Raw genomic sequence first — 25000 nt, 5'->3', positions numbered from 1 at the left:
GGCATGAGAGAGAGAGAGCCAGGCATGAGAGAGAGAGACAGGCATGAGAGAGAGAGGCATGCGAGAGAGAGACAGGCATGAGAGAGAGAGACAGGCATGAGAGAGAGAGACAGGCATGAGAGAGAGAGACAGGCATGAGAGAGAGAGACAGGCATGAGAGAGAGAAAGAGGCATGAGAGAGAGAGAGACAGGCATTCGAGAGAGAGACAGGCATGAGAGAGAGACAGGCATTCGAGAGAGAGACAGGCATGAGAGAGAGAGACAGGCATGAGAGAGAGAAAGAGGCATGAGAGAGAGAGACAGGCATGAGAGAGAGAGAGTCAGGCATGAGAGAGAGAGACAGGCATTAGAGAGGTGGAGATAGAGAACGACAGATAGCACGCAAGAGAGACAAAAGGTGAATGAGAAATAGATTAAGACAACGAAAGAGCGAGATAATAAGAGATAGAGATGAAAATGGGAGAGAGATGAGAGAGAGATGGGGGGCAGGGTGTGAGAGAGGTGAAGTGTGGTTGCCAGGAGACAGCAGCAAGAGAAGCCAGGTTGCTAGGTAACCTGCTTGATTCAACAACTAACATGGTCTGAAAGAGTGGCTAAGTGAGAAAGCGAGAGATGGGTGTGAGAGCGAAGACAGAAACCTGAGAAAAGAGAGTGTGTGTTTGAGAAAAGAGAGTGTGTGTTTGAGAAAAGAGAGTGTGTTTGTGGCGTTAGTGTGTTAGAGACAGACGGAGAGATGGAGAGGGAAGAGGACGGGAGACTAAATGTGCAGCAATGTGGGGCGCAGACATTGTGTGTCACTGTTAGAGAGAAGATAGGAGCAGAGGATGGGCTGGAGTGTGTGCTTGTGTGAGTGTGTGTGTGTGTGTGTGTGTGTCTGTGTGTACGTGTGTGTCTGTGTGTGCCTGTGTGTGCGCGCGCACGTGTGTGTGTGTAGCTCTGTGAATGCTTGTGTCTGAGTCACTGAAGTGAGGCTGCTCTGACACTACTGCTGACCCCTCTCTATGTTTATGTGCACACACACACACACGCACACACATGCACACATGCACACACATACACACGCATGCACACATGCACACATGCACACCCATACGTATGCACACACATATGCACACACACACACACATACGCACACACACACACACACTAAGTGAAACAGCCCAACAGGAACATCTCTTAGAGCAGTAGGACAGCACCAAATGGCCCTATAAGTGGACATCCTCCAGCAGCAGAGAGGAGAGGAGACAGCAGGAAATACAGGAGGCCATGGCCACACACACACTAACACACACACACACACACACACACACACACACACACACACACACAGGGAGTGGGGGAGGGAGACAATGAACAGAGGGAGAGGGAGGGGTGGAGCAGAGAGAAAAAGAGAAAGAGAAAGAGAAAGAGAGAGAGAGAGAGTGAAAGAGAGAGAGAGAGTGCAAGTCCTTAAATACCTTCGCTGGTTAAACATTAGTGGTCTTGCCCCTTCTGGAACTGAACTGAATCCACGCACACACACACACACACACACACACACACACACACACACACACACACACACACACTACTTAGATTAAATCCGCCCTGCAAACATAGTACTATGTGAAAGTTAAAACTGCTTTCTCATGCTGGTGCTGGCACAGTACTTGACGTGAGAGAGCAGATAGATAGGGCTGGAGAAAAAGTGAAAAAATAAAACATTTTTGTTTGAATCGCTAAAAGTGTTTTCATGGCAAATGCTGATGATTTGTTTCCACTGTGGAGGAGCAAGCAGAGGGAATTTGTGCTTTTACTGAGGGATGGAGACTGGGGTCAGTTTATTTTTAGATCCTTCCACGGCCTCGGGCTGAAAAAATGAAAAGGCCAAAAGATAACACACTCCTGACACACTCAGACCATAATCTCTGCCCCCCTCCCTCATCTGTCCCCTGCCCTCCCAGCCCCCACCACAGGGAGTTGGTACGGCCCAATGATTCTGCAGGGGTGGGAGGAGGGGGTAGAATGCAATTTGATTGGATAATCCAAGGATTTAATACCCCGTAATCCATGTAAAATCCTCTCGGCATTACTCTGGGTAGTGAGATTAAATGTGTGTGTGAGTGGGTGGGTGTGTTTGTTGGTGTATGGGTGCATGTATGTGCATGCATGTTTGCCATATATATGTATGTTTGTGTGTGTGTGTGTGTGTGTGTGTGTGTGTGTGTGTGTTTGTGTGTGTGTGTGTGTGTGTGTGTGTGGTTGTGAATGTGATTTCATTGAGATTCATGATGTATGTTGTTTGTACATTGTGTGTGTGTTTGCGTCACGTCCTCTCCCTGCTCTGTCCGTGTGTGTGTGTATTTGTGTGTTTGTGTGTGTGTGTGTGTGTGTGTGTGTGTGTGTATGTGTGTCTGTGTGTGTGTGTGTGTGAGAGAGAGAGAGAGAGAGAGTGAGTGATAGAAGTAGAGAGAGCGTGACTGAGAAGGAGAATTAAACAAAAGGAGAAAGAAAGAAAGTGTGTGCGTGTGAGTGTGTGTGTGCGTGTGCGTGTAGTTGTTCTATTCTTAATTAAGTCTTTACTGGAATGTGAGTAATGGAAGGATAATGTGTCCTTGGAGAGGTAGACAGGGAGAGAGAGAGAGAAAGGCTGTTGAATAATGAGTGTACCTGTCTTTTTGTGATGGACAATGTGAGTTGTAGAGAGAGAGAGAGAAAGAGAGAGAGAGAGAGAGAGAGGGAGGGAGAGAGAGACAGAGAGAGACAGAGAGAGAGGGAGAGAGAGAGAGAGAGAGAGAGAGAGGGAGGGGGAGTGAAGAGGAGAGGAGAGGAGAGCAGAAGAAGAGGGGAGAGGGGATGTGTGTTCAGTGTGCCTGCTGTCACACAGGATGGACAGGGAGAGCAGAGGAGGGCGGAGGAGTGGAATGATGGACAGTAGAGGAGTATTGTTATCTGTGAAGGAGTGAGTGATGAACAGATGAAAAGGAGGAAGAAAAGAAAACGGGCGTAACTGTCTGTCATGTCAGAGGAGAGGGAGAGAGGCAGCTGAAGTGTGTCTGATGGTCTGGGCAGAATTCTGAAACACACGCACTCATACACCACTTACAGGGCATTCAGAAAGCGTTCACACCCCTTCCGATAATTACACTCATACACGACATGAGGGAAAAATGAATTTAAACGGTTTTAGCGTAAGGCTGCAACATAACAAAATGTGTTGCAGCTTTACACTAAAAACGTTTCAATTCATTTTTCCCTCATCAATCTACACTCAATTCAGTCACAGGGTTTTATCTTATAAGTTATCTTTAAAGTTAATCGAAACAGAAAAGCTGCAATATCTCATCAACATAAGTACTCAGAACCTTTACTCAGTATCTAGCTGAAGCACCTTTGGGAGAGATTACAACCAATCTTCTTGGGTATGATGCGACACTTGCACACCTGGATTTGGGGATTCTTCTCTGCAGATCCACTCAAGCTCTGACAGGTTGGATGGTGGCCGATGGTGGACAGCCATCTTCAGGTCTATCCAGAGATGGGCTGCATCATAACCAAATGTGAAAAAGTGAAGGGGTCTGAATACTTTCTGAATGCACTTGTACCTCCCCCCATGCACACAAATACACACACATACACACACACACACACACACACACACATATATATATATATATATATATATACATAAGGGATTAAAATATTTCCAGAGATAACATAACACTCTTTGACATTTAAGGATACAGAAAACATGGCCTGCGCCACACAGCAGGGCTACCAGTTACTGCTGAGATGGAACACAATTCTGCCAGCTGTCCGGCCCTTTTCTTAGGTGGGCCTGCCAATGGAGGCTGTCTGGTAACTGTCATGTTGTCACACACACACACACACGCACGCACGCACGCACGCACACACGCACATGCACACGCACACGCACACGCACACACACACACTCACAAATACACCTATATCCACACAGATATCCTATATATGCACACACACACACACACACACACACACACACAGATGCTGGAGGCATGCTTATAGTTTATTTGCATGTTCCTCCTTTTGCTCAGGGGAATTTCAATTATAGCATTTTGTGGAACCAACCCCCCTCCCTTTATTCTTCTTCTCCCTCCTTTCTCTCTCTCTCTCCCCTATCTCTCTCTCACTCTCTCTTCACTCTCTCACACACGCACACACATGCTCACACACACACACGCGCACACACACACACACACACACACACTTTCTCTCATTCTCCCTCCCTCTCTCTCACACTCATATCATTCTCTTTCTCTCTCATACACACACTCTTCATCTTTCTCTCCCTCTCTCCTTCTTTCTCTCTCTCCCTCCCTCTCTCACTCTCTCTCTCCCTCGCTCCCTCTCTCTCTCCCTCTCTCTCTTCCTCCTTCTTTCTCTCTCTCCCCTCCCCCATCTGCTATTATTACCATCTCTCCCTCTATTTATCATGTCATCTGTTCTTTTTTCATCCTCTCTTCCGTTCTCTCTCTCATCTCCCCCCGTGTTTATTCAGAGGAATAGGCCTGTTGCCCCAGGCAACACTCATCCTTGTTTACTTGCAGAGTGTGTCGTCACTGTGTTGCTATGACAACTGAGATGCAAGAGGAGGCTGTGAGTGGTGATGTTGCCATGCCAGTCTGGAGTGCCATTGTGTTGGGTTGGGTAGCAACCTTGTCTCACCTGCCACCCTCCCCCCTCCCATTCTCTCTCCCTCTTGCTTTCTCTCTCTCTCTCTGTCTCTCTGTCTTTCTCCTTCACACTCTGTCTCTTTCTCCTTCACTCTCTCTCTTTCTCTCTGTCAGTCTTTCACTCTCTCTATGTCACTGTTCTTCCATGTCTGCCGCACTCTTCCCTCTTCGCTCGCCCGCTGTCTCTTCTGTTTATCTTTACATCTCTAAAGCCAAACATCAACATTAGCCCTCATTGGCCCTGTGTGACTGACCTGATGTTTATTGATGGGTGTAGACCTGATGTTTATTGATGGGTGTAGTGCTGATGTTTATTGATGGGTGTAGACCTGATATTTATTGATGGGTGTAGAGCTGATGTTTATTGACAGCTGGGTTGTGGTTTGAACATAAACTCGTGGAGCACCAGATCCCTGCGTACCCCAATAAATCAATAAGCCCCTGAGAACAGCTCATCCTGGTGAACGGAGAGTGTACGGATGACGGATGAACGATGGATGAACGATGGATGAAGGATGGTGACATGAACGGGTGTGGAGCAGAATGATTGATCTCTGATGGCAAGGAGAGAGGGAGTAGGGGGGTCAGACAGGTGCCTGCTGAAATGGTCAGAGGTCAGGGGTCAAAGCTCAAAACAGACAGCAGCTGACTGTGAAAACGGAACCAGCCATAGTCCTTGCCGGATCGCGTCCGTCTTCTCTGGACTCAGGTGTCCCAGCCTCTGGGCCTGGGGAAAAGAGGAACCTGAGCGTGAGCGGGAGCGGGAGCGTGAGCTGATCGTGGATCAGGGTGGCTAAAGGAGCTAGAGTTCCCTACTGAAGATCTGATCCTCAGATACAAACTCCCAGCTTTGGCCGACAGCTAGCTACAGCATCCCTCAGCAGACCCTTATGTATTATATTATATTATATTATATTATTTTATATAATATTATGATAGAGCCCCAAAGTAATTGTTTTATTGTTTTGTGTTTGTAGACATATTACAAATACATCAATATTTTGCATTTTATCATTTTTCTGACAAGATAATAATTTTTCTAGACTTCCTTGTGTCATAGATTAAACGCCACTACGTTATCCTGTTTTGGGTTGTGTGGAAAAACAGTTGCTCCCGTAGTCCCTGTTGGGGGAGATATGGGTGTTTAAGAGGCACACATACAGTTACACATGTTTATTGATGTGTGAATGTGGCAGGTTGGCCTGTGTGAGTCTGATGAGTCTGGTGCATGTTTCTGCCTGTGTAATGGGCTCATGCAGAATCAATACTGTCAAAGAGTGACAGATTACCACTGATCAATCAAAGTCATTGACCTGTATATATATATGTGTGTGTGTGTGTGTGTGTGTGTGTGTGTGTGTGTGTGTGTTTTCTGGTGGGGTTATAATTAACAGGTTTGTTAATCTCCAGTACAGAATAACTTGTGATTGACACATTCAGAGACAACACCCCCCCCCCCCCCCCCAAACCACCACCACCACCACCACCCCAGCCTCCATGTTCCACTCCCCCACGCTGGTATCCTCATCAAACATAATTTCTTCTCTCCTTCCTCCCTCCCTTACTCTCTTAACCACTCACTCTATTTGTCCACCCTCTTTTACTCCTTCCATCTTTATCTCTCTTTTTCTCTCCCACTTTCTGTCAGTCTATTCCATCTCCTCTTATGCTGCATCCTTCCTACCTCTCTCTCTCCTTATCTCCCTCCCCCCCCCCCCCCTCATCTCTCCCCCTCTCTCTCTTCCTCCATCTCTCTCCTCTCCTCTTATCTCTCCCTCAGGCTTTTTCTCTCAGGTGTCCCTCGCTACTGTGACTAAGCGCATTGCTGAGCTTGTGATGCTTGCTGGTCTCTCTCTCTCTCTCTCTCTCTCACACACACACACACACACACACACACACACACACACATACACAAACATAACACACACACACACAAGCATGACAAACACACACACACACACACACACACACACGCTCACTTACTCACTCACACTCACTCTTCCCTGCCATGTCCTCTTTATCTCAGTTTTTATCTCTCTCTCTCTCTTCCCTCCATCTCTCCCCCTGCCCTCACTTCTTCTACTGCCAGCTGAAAGCTCTCTCTGATGCCTCCCCTCTGTCTCCATCCATTTCCCTCTCCCTCTCAGTTCAAACCATTCTCATTCTCTTCAGCAATCATTCCTCTCCCTCACTCATTTACCCTCTCTCTTTCAAGCCCCTCTTTCTCATTACACACACACACACACACACACACACACACACACACACACACACACACACACACACACTCTCCCTCACTCATATACCCTCTCTTTCAAGCCTCTCTTTCTCCTTATATCCTCTCTCTTTCTGTCACCTTTGCTCTTTCTAGTCATTAAACCTGACTTAACCTGCATTGTTCATCTCGCTCTCTCTCTTTCTTTCTCTCCCCTCCACCCCCTCCTCCTCCCTCTCTTGCTCTCCATTCTCTCTCTGTGTGTTTTCTGGCAGAGAGTATGTCCCTCACACACTCCTGCTTTGGGGTTTAATCCTGTGTGTTTCTGTAATCCAGATCATCTGCCAGGCATTCTTAATCTCATCACTCCGCAAACCCTCTGCCAGCGGGTGTGTGTGAGGGCAGGGTGTGTCAACTGTGTGTGTGTGTGTGTGTGTGTGTGTGTGTGTGTGTGTGTGTGTGTATCTGTCTCTGTGTGTTTGTGTGCGTGTGTGTGTGTGTGTCTGTGCATCTATGTGTGTTGCGTGTATGTGTGTGTGTGGAATTGTCTCTGTGTGTTTGTGCCAGTGTGTGTGTGTGTGTGCCAGTGTGTGTGTGTGCCAGTGTGTGTGTGTTAATGGCATGTGATCAGCTCCTCTTTAATGTATGATATGGTGTGCGTGGGTGTGAGAGACAAAAGCCCTGAATACAAGTATGCTTAAATTTGATTGTAAGTGTGTGTGTCATTATAAGGGACGAAGCCAGAGAGAGGGGAGAGAGAGAGGGGAGAGAGAGAGAGAATGAGAGAAAAAGAGAGAAAAAGAGAGAGAGAGAGAGAGAGAGGAGGGAGGGATAGAGAGGGTAAATGACACAGTGGGGAGGGAGAGAAGGAAGGCTAGAGAGAGACAGAGAAGAATGGAGGAGATTTGAGGATAGAAAGCACCCGAAGGAACAGATTGCTGTGTTGTGCTTGAACAAGATGAAAATATAGTGGAACGGGGGGGGGGGGGGGGGGGGGGAGTTTAAATCCATGTAGTGGCTCAGTTAAACTCCCATTAAATATGGTTGGACAAGGTAATACACTCACACAGATATTTTTTTTCTTTCTTTATTTACAAATGTGTTGTTTCTGTTTGAATATGTGATCAACCTGCGTGTGTGCATGTGTGCTTGTGTGTGTGTGTGCGTGTGTGTGTGTGTGTGTGCACATGTGTGTGTGTATATTAACAGAGTGCGATCAGTGTCTCTTCTGTGGTGTTTTGGCTCGGTGGAATTATCCCTTTATTACATTTCCCTGTTTTCAACACGTGTTTGTAACAGCTAACATCCCAAACAGGCCTCAGGGCCAGTGTGTTATTGCAGCCGGAGCACTGTTGTGATGTGTGTATGTGGGGGGCTCATGTTGCCTGCGCTGCTCTGGTGCAGTTGTGTGTTATTCTGCTGTCACTGCTGTGCGTAGTGCTGTGCGTTATTGTTTTTCACCAATCCGGCGTGTGTCGTGAGCTGTGTGTCTGTGTGTGTGTGTGTGTTTGTGTGTGTGTGTGTTTGTGTGTGTGTGTGTGTTTGTGTGTGTTTGTGTGTGTGTGTGTTTGTGTAAGCTTTCTCCTCTCTCTCTTATCAGTCTGGAGTATGTCATGAGCTTTCTCCTCTCTCTCTTGCAGATGAACCGACCCATTCAGGTCAAGCCAGCTGACAGCGAGGGGAGAGGGGGTAAGATCCGAAATTCTGCATGTACACACACACACACACACACACACACACACACACACACACACACACACACACAGACACACACACACACACAGGGATATAACAATAACACTACTTCCTCCTAAACATAGGCGGAGATCCCGGGGGGGACGGGGGGGACATGTCTACCATCCCATAAAGTTGTCCCCCCCAATCATTGGAAAGAAATTTTTTTTTTTTTAAATATAAACATTAAAAAAAGCACGCCGACACAAGCGGTGCTAATTATAAACGTAAAACAATGTGTTTTTTAAGTGTTGAAAAATCATGATCCCCTATTCCTCAAAGTGGTTTGGTTCACATGCTGTTTCCAAGGGGCGGGGCTACCGGCATCTCCGTGTATCAGTCAATCAGCCCAGTAGACGGTCAGATTGTGAGATTGTTCCTCCTCTCTCCCCTGTCACTGCCGCTATGATACACAATATGTAAAGAGAATGACCTCATTCTCGAACGCAGTTAAGATCTGTATATAATATTTCAAGCTAGCTAATAACCTACAAAGATTCTTTATTCTTAGCGAACTAGCATAGCTAGCTAGCTAGGATGGTGACAATCTAGAGTACAGTACAGTAGTAGCAGTGTGGAGCAAGACAGCTGCTGGTAACATTATTGTTCAAGGGATGTGTGTGCATGTTGCCATTCACAAAATGCTACAAAGATTAAAATATAAAAAGTTCACAATGGCCTTTTGGGACGTTTTGTATTTGTGTATATTTAATGTTATATTTAATTATGTTACGTACGTACCCTTCAGAACGAAACTGGGGAGAGACTTTTTGATCCTCCACCTCATCTGTTTTGTCCACTGTGACAACATCTTCCTCGTTTTTAAATAAATGGTCAGGTTTTGATCAAACTGGCTTTCGTCGCTTTTTTCCTCCATTGAAAATGGATCTGTCGTTGTGACGCATGCGCGGCTTCGCTGTCGACAGCAGTCGACAGTGTCGCAAAGTGACGCATGCGCAATGTGAGGGACAACCATCCGCTAAAGGACTACCGTCCCGTAGCGACAAGCATAGTTCGCTAGATAGCTAGCTGCAAGCAGCTTCATTTACTTTAGAGCAGACATATGTGTGTTTGTCAATCTCACAATCGATCAATCAATCTCACAATCTCTTTGATATATTGAGTTGGGAGTGGGGTCTCCCACACTGTTTAATCCAAATTCGGAAAAAACGACGTGTCACTCTAATATCTCAGGGTACATTGTGCCAGATGTAAAATGTTATAAGAGAATTCGGTATCTAGCAGCTAAGTTATGCTAGCTCTCGTTACAGCAATTTTTTCATGTCCCCCCCCAGGAATTACTCTCTGAATTGTTACCATGTATTGTCCCCCCCTACAATGAAATGGGATCTCCGCCCCTGCTCCTAAGATCTGAAATTCTGCATACATACAAACACACACACACACACGGACACACACACGAACACACACAACCATATGTATGCGCACACACACAAAAACAAGTATGCTAAACCTTGCAAACACAAGCATGCACACACACACACATGCTGTCCTGTGCAACTCTTGGCTAACATAGTCAATGCAGTTTGAATGCTAGTGGTGTGTTATTGAAGCCCAGACAAACATAGCCTGACTCCTGTGTCTAATAGCCTTCAGACTGCATCAATCTGTTTACCTGATACTTGTGCAGTTTATTTGCTCAGTCAAGAGGAGAATGCCATGCTAAGAGGAGTTTATTGTCATTTAACATTAGGATTAGGATCGCGAGGTCTTAGCCCCACACACACACTCGCTCCCTCTCACAGACAAACTCCCCCCCCCCCCCCCCCTCCCCCCCACACACACACACACGCACACACAGAGTGACTGAGTGAGTTGGTCAGCAATGTGGGTAGACTGAGATAAGAATAGTCTTGCTCAGTGGGCCAAGGAAGGTGAAGTAGATGCTGCACGTGTGTACTTACACAGACACCCACACGCACCCACCCACCAACGACACCCCCCCCCCCCCCCCCACACACACATACACACACACATACACACACACACACACACACACACACACACACACACACACACACACACATACACACACACACAGTCACACACACACACACACACACACACACAAACGGAAAGAGACAGAGAGGTGGAGAGGTTCCGTGGCATCGTTCACTTCAGATGTGGTTCTCTAGCTCTTCTTACAGCCATGCTGCCACATGATGCCGCTCCCTAGTGGCCATGGTCAGTATTACAGCAAAGTTCATCTTTCGTTTGTTTCACATGTCGTTTTACGTCTCTCTCTCTCTCAGTTCAGTTTGAGGTGCTTATTAGCATGACAAAAGAGCGTTGTTTGCATCGCCACACAGACATAGATTAAACATGAATTAGGACATCCACAAGAAATTGGCGGGTAACAAACAGGGTTGTTGTGTTTGTTCATTACTGAGGTGTGTATGTGTGTGCATGAGTGCATCAATGTGTGTGTGTGCGTGTCTGTCATTGTATTTTTGTATGCTATTGAGTCGATGCTGTCAAAGCTGGCCATGAAGTACTGGTAAAAAAAACACAAGAAAACAAAAAACACAAGCCGAAGGAATTAGGACTAATTAGCACCAGATTAATGGAAATCTTTCACTCCCTTCCTTCCTCTCAGACTCTCCCTCTTTCTCTTATTCTCTCCATTTGCTTTTGTCTTTCTCTTTTCCTCTCTCTCTCTCTCTTTCTCTCTCTCTCCCCCTCTCCCTGGGGCTGCAGGGCTTATTGTGAAGTTGGGTGTAATGGGCAAATATTTAGAAGGCTAATAAAACAATACAAGGCCATTAAGCTATGTAATACCACAGTAATGAACATAATAAGAACATCCCCAGTGGCGCTATTTGGTGCAGTATGCAAATATCTCTCTCTCTCTTTTTCTCTCTCTCTCTCTTCAGAGGACAGGAAGTTGTTTGTAGGGATGCTGGGAAAACAGCAGTCCGATGAGGACGTCAAGAAGTTGTTTGAGCCCTTCGGCACTATCGACGAGTGTACTGTGCTGAGGGGGCCCGACGGCACCAGCAAAGGTAGGACTATCGTGTGTGTGTGTGTGTGTGTGTGTGTCTGTGTGTGTGATTTGTTGTTACAGGTTGTTTTCAGCATGTGATAATGAGTTTATTTTTAGTCTGTTAAATATGCTTAATAAGTGAGTCTCTCTCTCTCTGTGTGTGTGTGTGTGTGTGTGTGTTTATTTGCAGGCTGTGCGTTTGTGAAGTACCAGAGCCATACAGAAGCTCAGGCTGCCATCAATAGTCTCCATGGGAGTCGCACTCTCCCAGTGAGTCTCTTTCTTCCTCTCACTCTCTCTCTCACTCTCTTCCTCTCTCTCTCTCTTCCACTCCTCCCCTCTTTCTCACACTCTCTCTTCCACTCCTCCCCTCTCTCTCACTCTCTCTTCTCCTCTCTCACACTCTCTCTTCCACTCTTCTCCCATCCTCTCCTCTCTCTCTCCTCTCACTCTCTCTTCCACTCTTCTCCTTTCCTCTCTCTTCTCCTGCTGTTCCTCCATATCTCTTTTCTCCTCTGCGTCTCCAATATCTCTGTTCTTTCATCATGTTTCACCATGTCTTTCACATGGTGACGTTTACAGACAGGGCTATGTGTGTGTGTGTGTGTGTGTGTGTGTGTGTGTGTGTGTGTGTGTGTGTGTGTCTGTGTTTGTGTTTAACCCTGTCCTGTCTTTCTGCAGGGTGCATCTTCTAGTCTGGTGGTGAAGTTTGCAGACACAGAGAAGGAGAGGGGGTTGAGGCGGATGCAGCAGGTTGCCTCACAGCTCGGGATCTTCAGTCCAATGAGTCTCAACTTTGGAGCATACAACGCATACACACAAGCAGTGAGTATCACACACACACACACACACATATACAGACACACTCACATACACACAGAGACACACACACACACACACATTTATATGTGCACAACAATGCAATACTAAAAGTAGGCATGTTTGGTATAATAGTAATATGTTACAATAAAGAGGGGTTATTGTAGTATAATACAGAATGCAATGAGCACACAGCCACTGTGTGCTGTGGCACACTAACATGAATACTGAGTAACCTAAATCTGTAAGAAGATATTGCATTGCTTCTACTTCAGCTGAAATATGCTCTATTTGTAAGAGGTCAGGGACACAGATAATGAAATCAAACATCAAAGTAATAATTAAATATAGAAGTATATCATGCTGGATGTCCACAGACAGGAGTGGATGTGACAGGGCCAGTGAGTTTGCATGAGGCAGAGCCTGCAGGCTAGATAAGCGATATCTGTGGCAGCTAGATTAGTGTGGACACAAGTCATCTGACATCAGCTCGCTCTGCCTGTTGTCATAGCTACGCTGCCACAAGCTTGGTGACCGGAAAGTAATGCCGCTTTGTCATTAGATCTCCTAAGCTCTTCCCTGTCTCCTCCATCTCTCTCCTCCTTCTCCCTCTCTCCCCCGCTGTCTCTCTCCTCCATCCCTCTCCTCCATCTCTCTCCTCCTTCTCCCCCTCTGTCTCTCTGGATCTCACTAAGCTGGTCCAGCAACAAGCCCTGGTGGCTCAGTCCGCATACCTGTCACCCGTAGCGACGGTTGCCGCAGTACAGATGCAGCAGATGGCCGCACTGAATGCCAACGGCATCATCGCCACACCCATCACCTCCATCACCTCATCGTCCGGTAAGACGGTCTCTTCCCCAGGTCCATATCTCGTGCAGAACACCACGTCTGTCTAATGTCTGTCCTACCCCTGTCCATGTGTCTGTTACCTCTCCTGTCTTTTCTTGTCTTGCCTGTCCTCTCCAGATGTTTCTCCCGTACTCTCCCGTTTTCTAGTTCTAGTTCCTAATGTCTCATGTCTCATGTCTCATGTCTCATGTCTCATGTCTCATGTCTCTCTCTCTCAGCCAGGCTGGAGGTGCTGTCTGGACCCTCTGGTCTTGTGTTTGGTCTTGTCTCCCCAAATGGTGTCTTTTGTGAAATCATGTTCATGTCTCTGCTGTGGTTTCTGAACTGCAGGCACCAATACTCCTCCCACTATTGCAGCCCCACCTGTCTCAGCTATGCCTCCACAAATCGGCGTCAATGGCTACAGTACTGTGCACTCGCAAACCAATGGGCACCCTCCATCTGAAACCATTTACACCAATGGCGTGCATCCATACCAAGGTTAGAGTCATCCCATACATCATACAAAATAACACAAATCATTCTTTGAAGAGTACACATCTAACCCTTATTACCTGATCTCTTTTTCTCTCCAACTATCCCCTTGTATCTCTTCCCTCTCTCTCTCTCTCTCTCTCAGCCCAGAGTCCAGTAGGAGCTCTGGACCCTCTCCAGCAGGCCTACGCAGGCATGCAGCACTACACAGGTGAGTCAGCGTGCCACTGACCCAGGCCAGCTCTTTCAGCGTAAGCCATTTTGTGTCTGAGCTCATTATTCTCTTTAGGAGGGCCTTCCTCCATTTTGGCTCAGACTCCACACTAGTCTGTGTTACAGAAACCTGAATCATTTTCGAATCAACACGTGCCTAATTCTCCACTTTTCTCAGCGGCGTACCCTGCTGCGTACGGATTGGTTGGGCAGCCGTTTCCACAGCAACCCACCCTGGTTGCCCAGCAACACCAGCAGCCCCAGCAACAGCAGCAGCGAGAAGGTGATGTCACTTCCTGTCACACGCCTATCAAAACAACTCCCCCTCACCCAATCGAGTTTCTAGCCTATCGCCTTTTGTTTGGCTGCTTCAGTCCAGTTAAACCCATCCACTGTAGTGACACCAACCACAGCAGACTCAGCATTAACCTTCCACACAGCAGGAATCACTGCTCTAGATTCATCACATACTGACTAGTGGACTATATATATATCAAGTATAATGAATTCATGACTGTTCATGTTAATTAATGGGTGTGTTTGTGTATGTGTGTCTGTTTGTTTGTTTGGTTTGTTTGTATATGTGTGTGTGTATGTGTATGCGTATGTGTTCACATGCGACTCTCTGTCGGTGTGTGTATCTGTCTGAGTGTGTATCTACTTGTGTATGTGTGTGTCTCTTTGGATGTGTGTGTGTGTGTCTGTGTGTGTTATGGGTGTGTTTCTGTGTCTCTTCCAGGTCCTGAGGGGTGTAACATCTTTATCTACCATCTGCCTCAGGAGTTCACCGACTCTGAGATGCTGCAGATGTTTCTGCCCTTCGGGAATGTCATCTCTGCCAAGGTGTTTGTGGACCGCGCCACCAATCAGAGCAAGTGCTTCGGTAAGACCAGGGACAGATGGGGCAGGGCCGGGGGGAGGGAGGGAGGGAGGGAGGGAGGGAGGGGGGCTCACAGCCTATGGGCCCTGTCTTTGGTTTATGGGAAAGGGCACAAACAGGAAATGGTTTGTAAACAAGGTTAGAAAAGGAGACTCTACTTCCTGTTCAGCAATTACAGACAAGCTTTGTAGCAGACTAGCTGTACTGACCATAAAGCCAGCCACAGAAATAAGGTATTATACTTAAGTCAAACAAACAAATGAAGAAATGTAAAAAAAAAAAAAAAAGTAAAAGTAAAAATCTCTCTTTCTCCCTCTCCCTCTCTTTCTCCCTCTCTCTCTCCCAGGCTTTGTAAGCTTTGATAATCCAGGAAGTGCACAGACGGCAATCCAGGCCATGAATGGCTTCCAGATCGGCATGAAGAGACTCAAGGTGCAGCTGAAGCGGCCCAAAGACGCCAACCGACCGTACTGATGGACGAATCAGAGGAAAGACAGGAGCAGAGGTGAGACGGAGGTAGATAGAGAGAGAGAGAGAGAGAGAGAGCTCAGGGAGGGGCTAGAGAGGGATGTGAGAGTGAAAAACAGACTAGAAATGGAGTGTGGCAATGCATAGTAGAGGGTGAATTGTGGCTGAAAGCATTCATTAAACACATTTAATCCAAAGGCAGCTACCACATTATCTCATTGGTTGAAAAGTGTGCTGACCACACATTCTGTTATATATTACAACAGCACAGTTTGACATCTAGTGAGTCCATATCCCATATCCCTACTATCTGGTTTATATGCAATTGTCATTACTACTTATAGTGCAAGCAGAAGAAGAAATCATTCAAAACAAAAATCAAAGCAAATATTTGAAACAATATTTTGGGGTGTTGTGCTTTACTGTTTGTGCCTTCAGCTAGACCACAGCTGTGATGTTCTTTGTTTGGAAAGTTACAGTAAACATCATGTGATCCTTTTATTTTTCTTTCTGCTTTATTTGTTTCCTTGAAAACAACAAACCACACCCAGACTCTTCCTGTCCAATCATAAATCGGGAAGAAGTGGTAGCTAGTAAGTTGGTCGGCCTGTGTTGGTTGCTGTTGACAATTGCCTGTGGGTTGCCGTGGAGACTGCCTGTGTTGACTGCCCTTGGCAAATTTGTTTGTTGTTGTTTTCTTTTCCACCTGTAACTCTCGGTGACTGGATATGCCTTCAAATGTGTGCCATGTTGATATAGCGATCTGAATTGTGTTTGGTGCATTGTGAGTTTTTTTGCACACACTGATCAATAATTGTGAGCTGAGATATGATTGCTTATGGACTGATGTGATTGGATGTATGATTACTTCTTATGTAATCTCTTTCTCTCTGTCCACTGACCCTATTCTTGTAGTGAAACAATGTTCTGATTGCAGTTTTGTTTTTGATGCAGTTCTAAAAATGTCACTTTTAGTGTGATATTTAGTGTAACCTTTATTAGTGCTTTATATCGAAGTGTGTGTGTGCGAGTGACGGAGAGAGAGGGAGGGGGGTAAATGAGAGGAATTAAGCGAGGGTGTATGACTGAATAAGAGTGAGTGAGTTTGAAAGAAATGGAGGGAGTGAGTAAGAGAGAGTGAGAGAGAAAGAGAGAGAGAGAGAGAGAGAGTGATGACATGGAGAGACTGAAACTGAAAGTAGAGGAACCGCCATCCCTAGTTGCCTCTGGTACTGCATGCGAGACAGTGGGGGTGTGTCTGTCTCTCTTAGGTATGTCAACAGAGACCTTATCTAGGCCTGCAGTAGTCTGACTCATTTCGCTGGTTCTCTTTCCGTCTCCACTTCCTTTCAGTTCTCTATCTCTGGCCCACCCTTCCTCCTCAGCCTTTATGTTATTTTCCCCATTCTCCTGGCCCATGTTCAGAGGTAACAATTTGTGGTTGTCATGGTGAAACACGGCGCCTTGTGCTGATTGGAGTACAGTCTTGAATTATAGGAATTCTGGGATATAAACATGGCAGGCAGATTGTGTTGTAAAATTACAGTTTTAATTCTGACTATAGACTCTCTTAGTCTCGATGTGACGATCGCCAAGAGACAACCAAATACACAGAGTAGGAAAGAACATTGCCAATGCAATTCCAAAATACCCAGAATTCCTATGCTGCAACTGCTAAAGAGGGTGCATGCTGGGAAACTGTTTGCCTGCTACAAGCTAATTTAAACACTCCTAATCACACACACACAGACACAAAAAACCAAACAAAAAAAAAACCAAACATCTCTAGCACCACATATTCCTACATACACCTCTATCCACCAAATACCAACAAGCAGGCATTTGAACGGACACCCGCATTTCTTACCAGTAATGCACTGCATAGCACATCAGTCTTGCCCTCACTGTGTGGAGCTGCATGGGCACTATTGTGTATGTGTGTGTGTGTGTGTGTGTGTGTGTACCCTCACACTGAGTGAAGTAGGTGAGTAGGTAAGCTGTGAAGAGCATCCAGCAAGCTGCTGATTCTGGACCGGATGTGGGCCAGATGTGGCCTGAGCCGGATCCGGCTAGTGGGCCTCCAGCTTGGCACCAGGTCAGGGCAGGGTCAGGGCCAGAGCTGTCCCAGGGTCAGAGGTCACCCAGGGTCAGAGGTCACCGATGCTGTGAGAATACCGATCTGTATAAAACTGCTGAGCAGAGGCAAAGCAATGGAATACTCCATGTTTAAACTCAGGTCAGTTTAACACACTTGAACACATTTTTGATACTTTGCATCAAAGCACAGCTCAAGCGTTAACGTTTGGAGTTTGGAGGGGTCACTATGCGGCATGATTGCTTGAGGCATTTTTTCTGAGATGCAGGCATGGCCCTAATTGTGATTGGCTTGCTTGGCTTTCCCTGCAAAAGCAGACGGCAGGACAGTGACCCTTGAACTTGAGCGCGGCCCAATCGCTCCCCTCGCGCTGAGTTCAGATACGGAGGGTAGCTCAGTGGACCCACGCAGAAGCTGCCGACTCAGGGACGAATGTGACCCGGATGCGGCTCAGAACTGACCAGGATCCGGGGGGGGGGGGGGGTCACACCCCATTCTCAGCTCCTCCTCTTGCTGTTCTTCAGAAAGGTTCTGCATCTGAAAACAACTGAAGCCCCTGTCTGTTCTGCCCCTGCGCTCTGGGTATCCCCGGTACCTCGCTCATGTGGCTCTTAGTCTGGTAAACCCAAAATCAGTGAATAGTTTGGAAGACCATCTGAGACAATGAGAGGGCAATCATCTCTCTAAATCACACCTGAATCTGAAGTCACAGTCTGTATGAGGGGGCAAACATCTCTCTAAATCACACCTGAATCTGGAACTAGAGTCTGTATGAATGCTAGGTGAGGCAGATCAAGCCCATATATGAAGCCTTGTGCCTGTAGCTAATGAGACATTGTTAGTTATCCTGGTTATGAATTGGAAGCAGACTTAATCTTACATCAGCTTTTACATGATAAAAAATATCATGCAGTGCCATGCAGGTCTCCAAATGTGTGCCTGAACGGAATTCTGTGTAAGTGAAAGTCAGCGTATGGCAGGGTCCTTAAAGAGGAGGGTGCAGGAGACACAGAAAGGCCATAAGGGTAATTTTGGATTTGTAATGAATCACATTTAACCAGTTTGTCTTTCCTCTCTCTCCATTTTCTCCTCTCTTCATCTTTCTTCTAACTCTCTACCTCCCTCTCTCTCTCCCTCTTTTTGCCCCTTCCCCCTCTCCTTCTCTCTCTCCCTCTCTGTACCTGTTCTCCCTCTCTTTCTCTTTCTCCCTCTCTTTACCTCTACCTCCACTTTTTTCTCTCTTCCTCTCTTTACCGCTTGTCCCTTTTTCTTTTTCTCTCTCTCTTTTCCCTCTCTTTCACTCCTTCTCTATGTTCCTCCATTTGCTCTCCCAGGAAGAGGCTTGGCAGGTGAAGACTGGGCAGTAAAGATGTCTCCTCCTCAGCCGTGCAGAGTGGAAGCTACACAACTACGCAAACGTGACACACAATCGTTTGTTATCATGTACAGCATTAGATGTGCTCACACACACATGCACATGCATACACACACACGTACACATACTTACACACTCTCACACACAGACCTACACATGACTGCACATCCAAACATACCCAGACAAACACCTCAAAGGGAAACATATCTGTTTAGAAGATACTGTAAATAAATCAAATTAATGACACATGCCTACGCACACACACACAAATGCGGATGTGCGTGCACACACAAACACACACACAGATCATCTAACCTATTAACTGTGGTGGGTCTGACAAGTTGGAGATGTGGCAGTTGATGAAGTAACATTAAAAGAATCTCATGGACCAATGATTGGGGGAGAAACACTGGAAGAAACAGAAGTATGGAGGGAGGCCCCACTCTTACCGACTATCAAAACAGGGCCTTTCCTATACAGTAGAAAAGAAAAGAAAGAAAAAGTTTAAAAAAAATCAAGTAGAGTAGAGAGGCTTCAGATAATGATTATCAAGTGTATATAATTTAGTTTAAGAGGAATAGAGGCAGAAACAAAACAAATGCAAAATAAAACTACTTTACATGAAACTGATTAAATCACACTATAACACAATTATTATTATTATTATGATGATGATGATTATTATTATTACTCTTATAATTCCTATTATCTGCATCATCATTGGATTTATGATTAAAAGTGATGATGGCATTAATAGATTTTAAATTTCTACTTTTTCCTGAAATGGGTGTGGGGTGGCCTGGGGGACTTTGGGGGGAAGTTTTAATATTTAAACTATTTTTATTTATTAATTCATTTATCAGTTAATTTTTGGTAAAGGGCAGGGACTACTGAGGGTGTGTGTGGGATGCAATTTTTTGATTTTAGAATTTTTTAGAGAAATCCTTTGAAAGTTTGAAAAATTCAGACTTTGGACCTTGGTAATTATTATAATTATGAACTATGATGATATTTATTTCTTATTTATTGATTCCATTTTTAATCCAATCTGTTTTTAAGTTAAAATAAAAAAAATACAATGCAACTTGTTCACTCTGCTGTTTTTTTATGTGTGTGTGTCCTAAGTAATATCTGAGTTTGTCTGTCTGGAAATTGTCTGCAAACACTCATTTAATTTAGTCTGACAGTGTGTGTGTGTGTGTGTGCGTGCGCGCGCATGTCTGTGTGTGTGTGTGTGTGCTTATGCGTGTGTCTGTGTGTGTGTGTGTGCGTGCGTGCGTGTGTGTGTGCAGGTCTGTGTACATGTCTGTGTGTGTCTGTGTGTGTGTGTGTACACACTTAGTATCTGTAGCCACTGGAGGGAGACAAGGATGTTGCAGTGGAGCAGGGCTGCACTGATTCCTGGGTCATCAGTCTCTGAATGATCTGCTGTGTTAGCAATCATTTACACCACTGGTTAGTTAACATAGTGTTGGAACAGTGTCACTCAGTTATGAAAGTTTGTCCTTAACTGCTTGATAAAATCAGTAATCTGATTACATTTCAGGTTATCACCATTGTGTGTGTGAGTGTGTGTGTGTGTTTGTGTGTCAATGGATCAAAGTGCAGAAGACTATTCTCTTGTCAGATCAGTGATTAGCCTTGATTGACACTGATTTGACAAGATAATTGAGTGGTGCACACAGACAGCTGTGGACACCACGGATGTGTAGTTCTTATTATACTTACTAGTCTACTTGGAGTCCGTCCATGAGCAGTTGGTGACCTTGTAGCATAGTCGCTAAAAATTGGAAAGTACACGGACGTCTGCACAAAGCCCATCGTACACCCTCTGATGACGAAATGTGTGTCAGTTTGAGTTTGACCCTTGCCTACTCGCGGACGTTCAAAGTCTCTCTCTCTCTCTCTCTCTCTCTCTCTCTCTCTCGTCTTTCACACATACAACCACAACTGGCTGTTAAAAACAAATCAATCCCTAAACTATCTCCTCCTACTGAAGTAGGTAAGATTACAGTATGTGTGATGTTGTAGATGTGAAGTCTGATGTCTAGATGTGTGGGTTGTTCACCCTGCAGTTAGAGCAAGAACACTCTGAAAGCCCTGGAATAGCCTGGTATGAGATGTGCTAGTGACCTTTTCCCTTTGCACCCAACCAATGTAAGCATGTCAAACTGCTAAACCAGGCCCTCTATGTATGTGGGTGGTTGGGTTGTCTTATCTCAACTGAAGAAAAAGCTTGATCATCAGACCTTCACAGCATTGAATCCATTCAAGGTCCAAGAATTTTTCATTCATAACAGCTGTTTGCACTATATCTGAATGTTTGTCTGCTGATGAGTCCACTGATTAATCTTATATTGTCTTTATCATGAAGAGATTAAACTATCCGGTATTGCTAAACCTGCCAACCTAAACTTCAGTCCGGGCGTCCGGAAGCCTGCATCCACTCATCATCGTTTTTCCGCCCGCATGTTCGCCTCACGTGTTCAGACGTCATGCACAGATCCCTCCCGTTCCGTTATTCACGCGCACTCTCTCACTCCACCCCTGTCCACCCCCTGAAATCCGTTATTCACTCTTTCTCATCTAACCTTCTGCGTTCCGTTCTCCCCAAACAGCGGGACCGACCGACCGACGCCTATTCCCTGGACGTTCAATATTTCAGCCCTCTACGGATGAAAGACATAAAAGAGCAGGGGGTCTCATCTTACGACAGCAGTCAAGAACGGCTTAAATACAGAGAGCAGGCTGGAACAGACTAGACGGGAAAGAAGTTTGGAACTATTTGCGTCTCTTCATTACACATCTCATTCGTGTATTTTACTCCCCATGGAACTTTTTGGGAAAGATGCGGGTGTGTAGCGAAGGCAGACAGGCCGAACCGTAAACCCTAAACTCTTTGCCGGTAACCACGAACTTATCACAGGGACCACAAAAGCTTTTTCTCAGGAAGGTGTTTTACCCCTGTCCTTCTAGGATCTCCTCAAACCTCAATTGTTTTAAAATTTACTTTTTGAAAGTTCCATTTTACATAGAAGAGCTTCTCTTCGATTTTAAGCGGACCAAAGTGAGTATGGTTATTAATAATGATTATGGATATAATGTGTTCTTCCTTCCCTTGTAGCACGCACACCTCTGTGGAGGCCGTGTTTTACACCTTGGTATGACATTAGGTCAGGATGGTCCGATCATGTGTTTGAGCGAAGCGTAAACATGCGCAGTCATCACAATCCCCTAACTTTCACACTCGATGTTGGAATGTGTGGAATGGATAAAAGTATGGTATTCTCTTTGAGAGAAATGTTTCTTAATAACAGCACACAGGGGCGAAGTAGATTCACTATTGGAGTCCAGGTGGCATTGTCAAATCTTAACATGAGGAAGTGCTTTCCATCACTTAACATGCGTAAGTCTAATTTGCGTAAATCTGTGTATCAAATGGCTTGAAGTATCGGTCATTGGGGATGATGTCCTGTCATTTTCAGTCGATGCTTTCTTGTCATGTTGATGACTGCTGGATAGCGGTCAGCGCACCCAGATGAGTTGAGTCCCTCCCTGTGGCTTGGTCTTAAGTGTGCAGTAACCCAAACACTGACTACGCGACGGCAATGGGGTATGCAGCGTTTAAAGTCGCTTTAAGGAAACTGTCAGGAGTGAATGAATGAAAGAAATACGCCTGTCACGATTGGTTGCACATACATTGAACAAGACTTGAACAGTTCAAATGATCGGATTGCTGGCCAAGGTCCCATCTGGATTAGGTATTTCCAATTTTTTTGATAAATATTCGAGATATGACAAATGCTGTCTTTGTTTGATCTGCTACAGCATCCCACTTGAGGTGGTTCTTCTTTTTCACTATTAAACAAGGTGGCATACGATGAGAACATCAGCCTTTAGACACACCACTTTAGAAGGCCAGTGCATTTAATCACAATGACCTTTCTCCAGTGTTGCAAAAGCTACAGGATCTCCAAAATGACTGGACTCTTGTTTCATTTAATTCAAACTCTGGCCAGCTGCTCTCAGCTGGTACGAGCCCAGGCTAAAGGCCCATCAATCAAAGATTTATTTAGCAAATGAACCACTTTAAGTAAACATGTCATTAGATCCATTGTGCAGGTGTTTGACTGCGGCAGTGTATGCATGTGTCAGTCAAGAGGCATTCTTCTGACAGAGTTTGTATTGATTTGAGGCGCCAGTTGAACCAAAACACACAACACATACAGACACAATGTGGAGACAGGCCTAATTTGACTCCCAAATCTGGTGGACTGGAGTTTGATCATTAGTGTGTGTTTGTCTATCTGTGTGTGTGTTTTGTGTGTTTTGTGTGTTTCTTCCACTGACTCAGCCTGATTAGATGGCTTTGGTCATGAGCGGGTGTCTGCCTGTGAGGGTGAGTGATGGGATCCCACAGCCAGGTCTGATTCTGATCCGTTCCAGAGTGGACTGATCCACTCTCAGGGGAGACCCGCAGACATGCTGTCAGTAGCACAGAACAGGTGGATGAGATCATGTGTGTGTGTGTCAGGCCTGACTGTGGCTGATTGACTTTGAATGCAGGACCTTTGGGTATAGAGATAAAGAGCTCTCTGATCAATTATTGATGGACAACAAGCTGATAAATCAATCAGATTAGCCCTCGTGACTTTTTTCACTCTGAGCAAACTTAAAATGTTCTGCATCTCTCTCTCTCTCTCTCTCTCTCTGTGTGAGTGTGTGTGTGTGTGTGTGTGTGTGTGTGTGTGTGTGTGTGTGTGTGTGTGTGTGTGTGTGTGTGTGTGTTGTGTTATGACTTTTGAAAGAAACAGGATAAGGTTGAGGAATCTTTATGATGTCACACTTTGGACCTGTGGTGAACCTGTCGTGTGGTGAAAGCTGACTCCGGTCTTGCCGTAGGCACGTAGACTCCCTCCACACTGAGCGTGCTCTGAGCAACGCTAGCGTCAGCGTCACTGTGAGCGCCTGTGTTTGCCCTGAATGGTGGAAGCTCTGCCAGCAGGGCTGCCGCTGCCGGCTTTTCCACCTCCTCAGACGGGATGTGGAATGCCTGGGGCATGACAGGAATTAGGGCTAATTTGGGACAGCCATACAGTAGTGCATCTCTACACAGCGCTGCAGAGCCACAGCACTGGCTTATGGCACAGAGGGAACCGCAGGGACATCTGTGTGAAGTGGGGGTTAGTCCAGAGAATAGCTCTCTGTAGAAGGGTCAGGACTTGGCCCAGACTTGGCCCAGACCTGGCCCAGACCGGATCCAGGGAGCCATAGCAGAATCAGTGCTATCTGGGCAATGATGCCATATCTCATTTTGGCTGAGAGAGAGAGAGAGAGAGAGAACTAGTGTGTGTGTGCGTTTGTGTAACATGATATCTGCTGAATTGGTGGGACTTTGTTGTAGGGTCCAAACACTAACGCTCATTTGCTTGATACAGAGATACAGAGCAGATACAGAGCATTCCAGCTACAAGAACGTAGAGTATAGGTGGTGTGTGTGTGTGTGTGTGTGTGTGTGTGTGTGTGTGTGTGTGTGTGTGTGTGTGTGAGTAAGATACAGTATAGATGGTGATTTTTACCATCAAGAATGACAAGTGCTGACATGATATTAAAGCATGTGAGTGGCCTTTGGGTAAGGGTGGGGATCACCACAGAGGCGCTGATACTGCATTATCACATTGTGTGGGCCGCGTCATTATATTACTGCGCTTCTTTACATTTTACAATACAGCAAGTATTCTGATTTAATTCTGCGGTACATTGCGATTTATTGCTCCAAAATACGTTGTTTCGTACACTGGGAGTATCTGCAACCATGTTGGCGCAGTAGGTTTGCCTGCAACTCTGACTTCCTTTCCAGTTTCCGCTGTGATGCAACAGAAGAACATGGTCTTGCACCATCTTTTGGACTGCAGAAGCAATGCTATCAGACTAGACCTATGTACAATTAAATTAAAATCATAATATTAAATAAATAGATAAATATTGATACTTGATGCCACTAATACTACACTATATATATTTGTTCCCTCACCCCTACCTTCGTGTGTCTGTGACTAACTAAAAGTGTGTGTCTTGTAATGTGCACAGGAGAGGCAAGCAAATTCATTCACACGGATATTTATTGTGAAATTAGTGGCTACAACTATTGGCTGTGCCCTATGGGTAAGGAAACAGCGT

At 45.6% G+C, this 25000-nt stretch overlaps 2 protein-coding genes across 3 annotated transcripts in view; both read left to right on the top strand.

Moving 5' to 3' along the window:
- Nucleotides 1-19904, top strand: part of celf3b (cugbp, Elav-like family member 3b) — a 34724-nt gene extending 14820 nt beyond the window's left edge. Inside the window, exons 4-14 of one of the 2 annotated variants that reach the window (XM_031576200.2) lie at nucleotides 8550-8598; nucleotides 11538-11666; nucleotides 11838-11917; nucleotides 12329-12472; nucleotides 13165-13306; nucleotides 13646-13795; nucleotides 13935-14000; nucleotides 14181-14285; nucleotides 14742-14885; nucleotides 15229-15387; nucleotides 18780-19904. In XM_031576200.2, coding sequence (XP_031432060.1) covers nucleotides 8550-8598; nucleotides 11538-11666; nucleotides 11838-11917; nucleotides 12329-12472; nucleotides 13165-13306; nucleotides 13646-13795; nucleotides 13935-14000; nucleotides 14181-14285; nucleotides 14742-14885; nucleotides 15229-15356 — 1137 coding nt within the window. In that variant the 3' untranslated portion in view covers nucleotides 15357-15387; nucleotides 18780-19904. The remainder of the gene's footprint in view (nucleotides 1-8549; nucleotides 8599-11537; nucleotides 11667-11837; nucleotides 11918-12328; nucleotides 12473-13164; nucleotides 13307-13645; nucleotides 13796-13934; nucleotides 14001-14180; nucleotides 14286-14741; nucleotides 14886-15228; nucleotides 15388-18779) is intronic. The other variant, XM_031576201.2, reaches the window with a different exon arrangement.
- Nucleotides 19905-21359: 1455 nt separating this feature from the next.
- The window catches only part of cers2b (ceramide synthase 2b), a 28900-nt gene continuing 25259 nt past the window's right edge, over nucleotides 21360-25000 (top strand). The window contains exon 1 of the mRNA XM_012842006.3: nucleotides 21360-21887. The gene's annotated coding sequence lies outside the window, so the exon portion shown is untranslated. The remainder of the gene's footprint in view (nucleotides 21888-25000) is intronic.

The sequence above is a fragment of the Clupea harengus genome, chromosome 11, assembly GCF_900700415.2.
Source record: "Clupea harengus chromosome 11, Ch_v2.0.2, whole genome shotgun sequence".
Lineage (NCBI taxonomy): Eukaryota > Metazoa > Chordata > Actinopteri > Clupeiformes > Clupeidae > Clupea > Clupea harengus.
The sequence above is the reverse complement of the archived record's forward strand: the minus strand, read 5'-3'. Positions and strand labels throughout refer to the sequence as shown.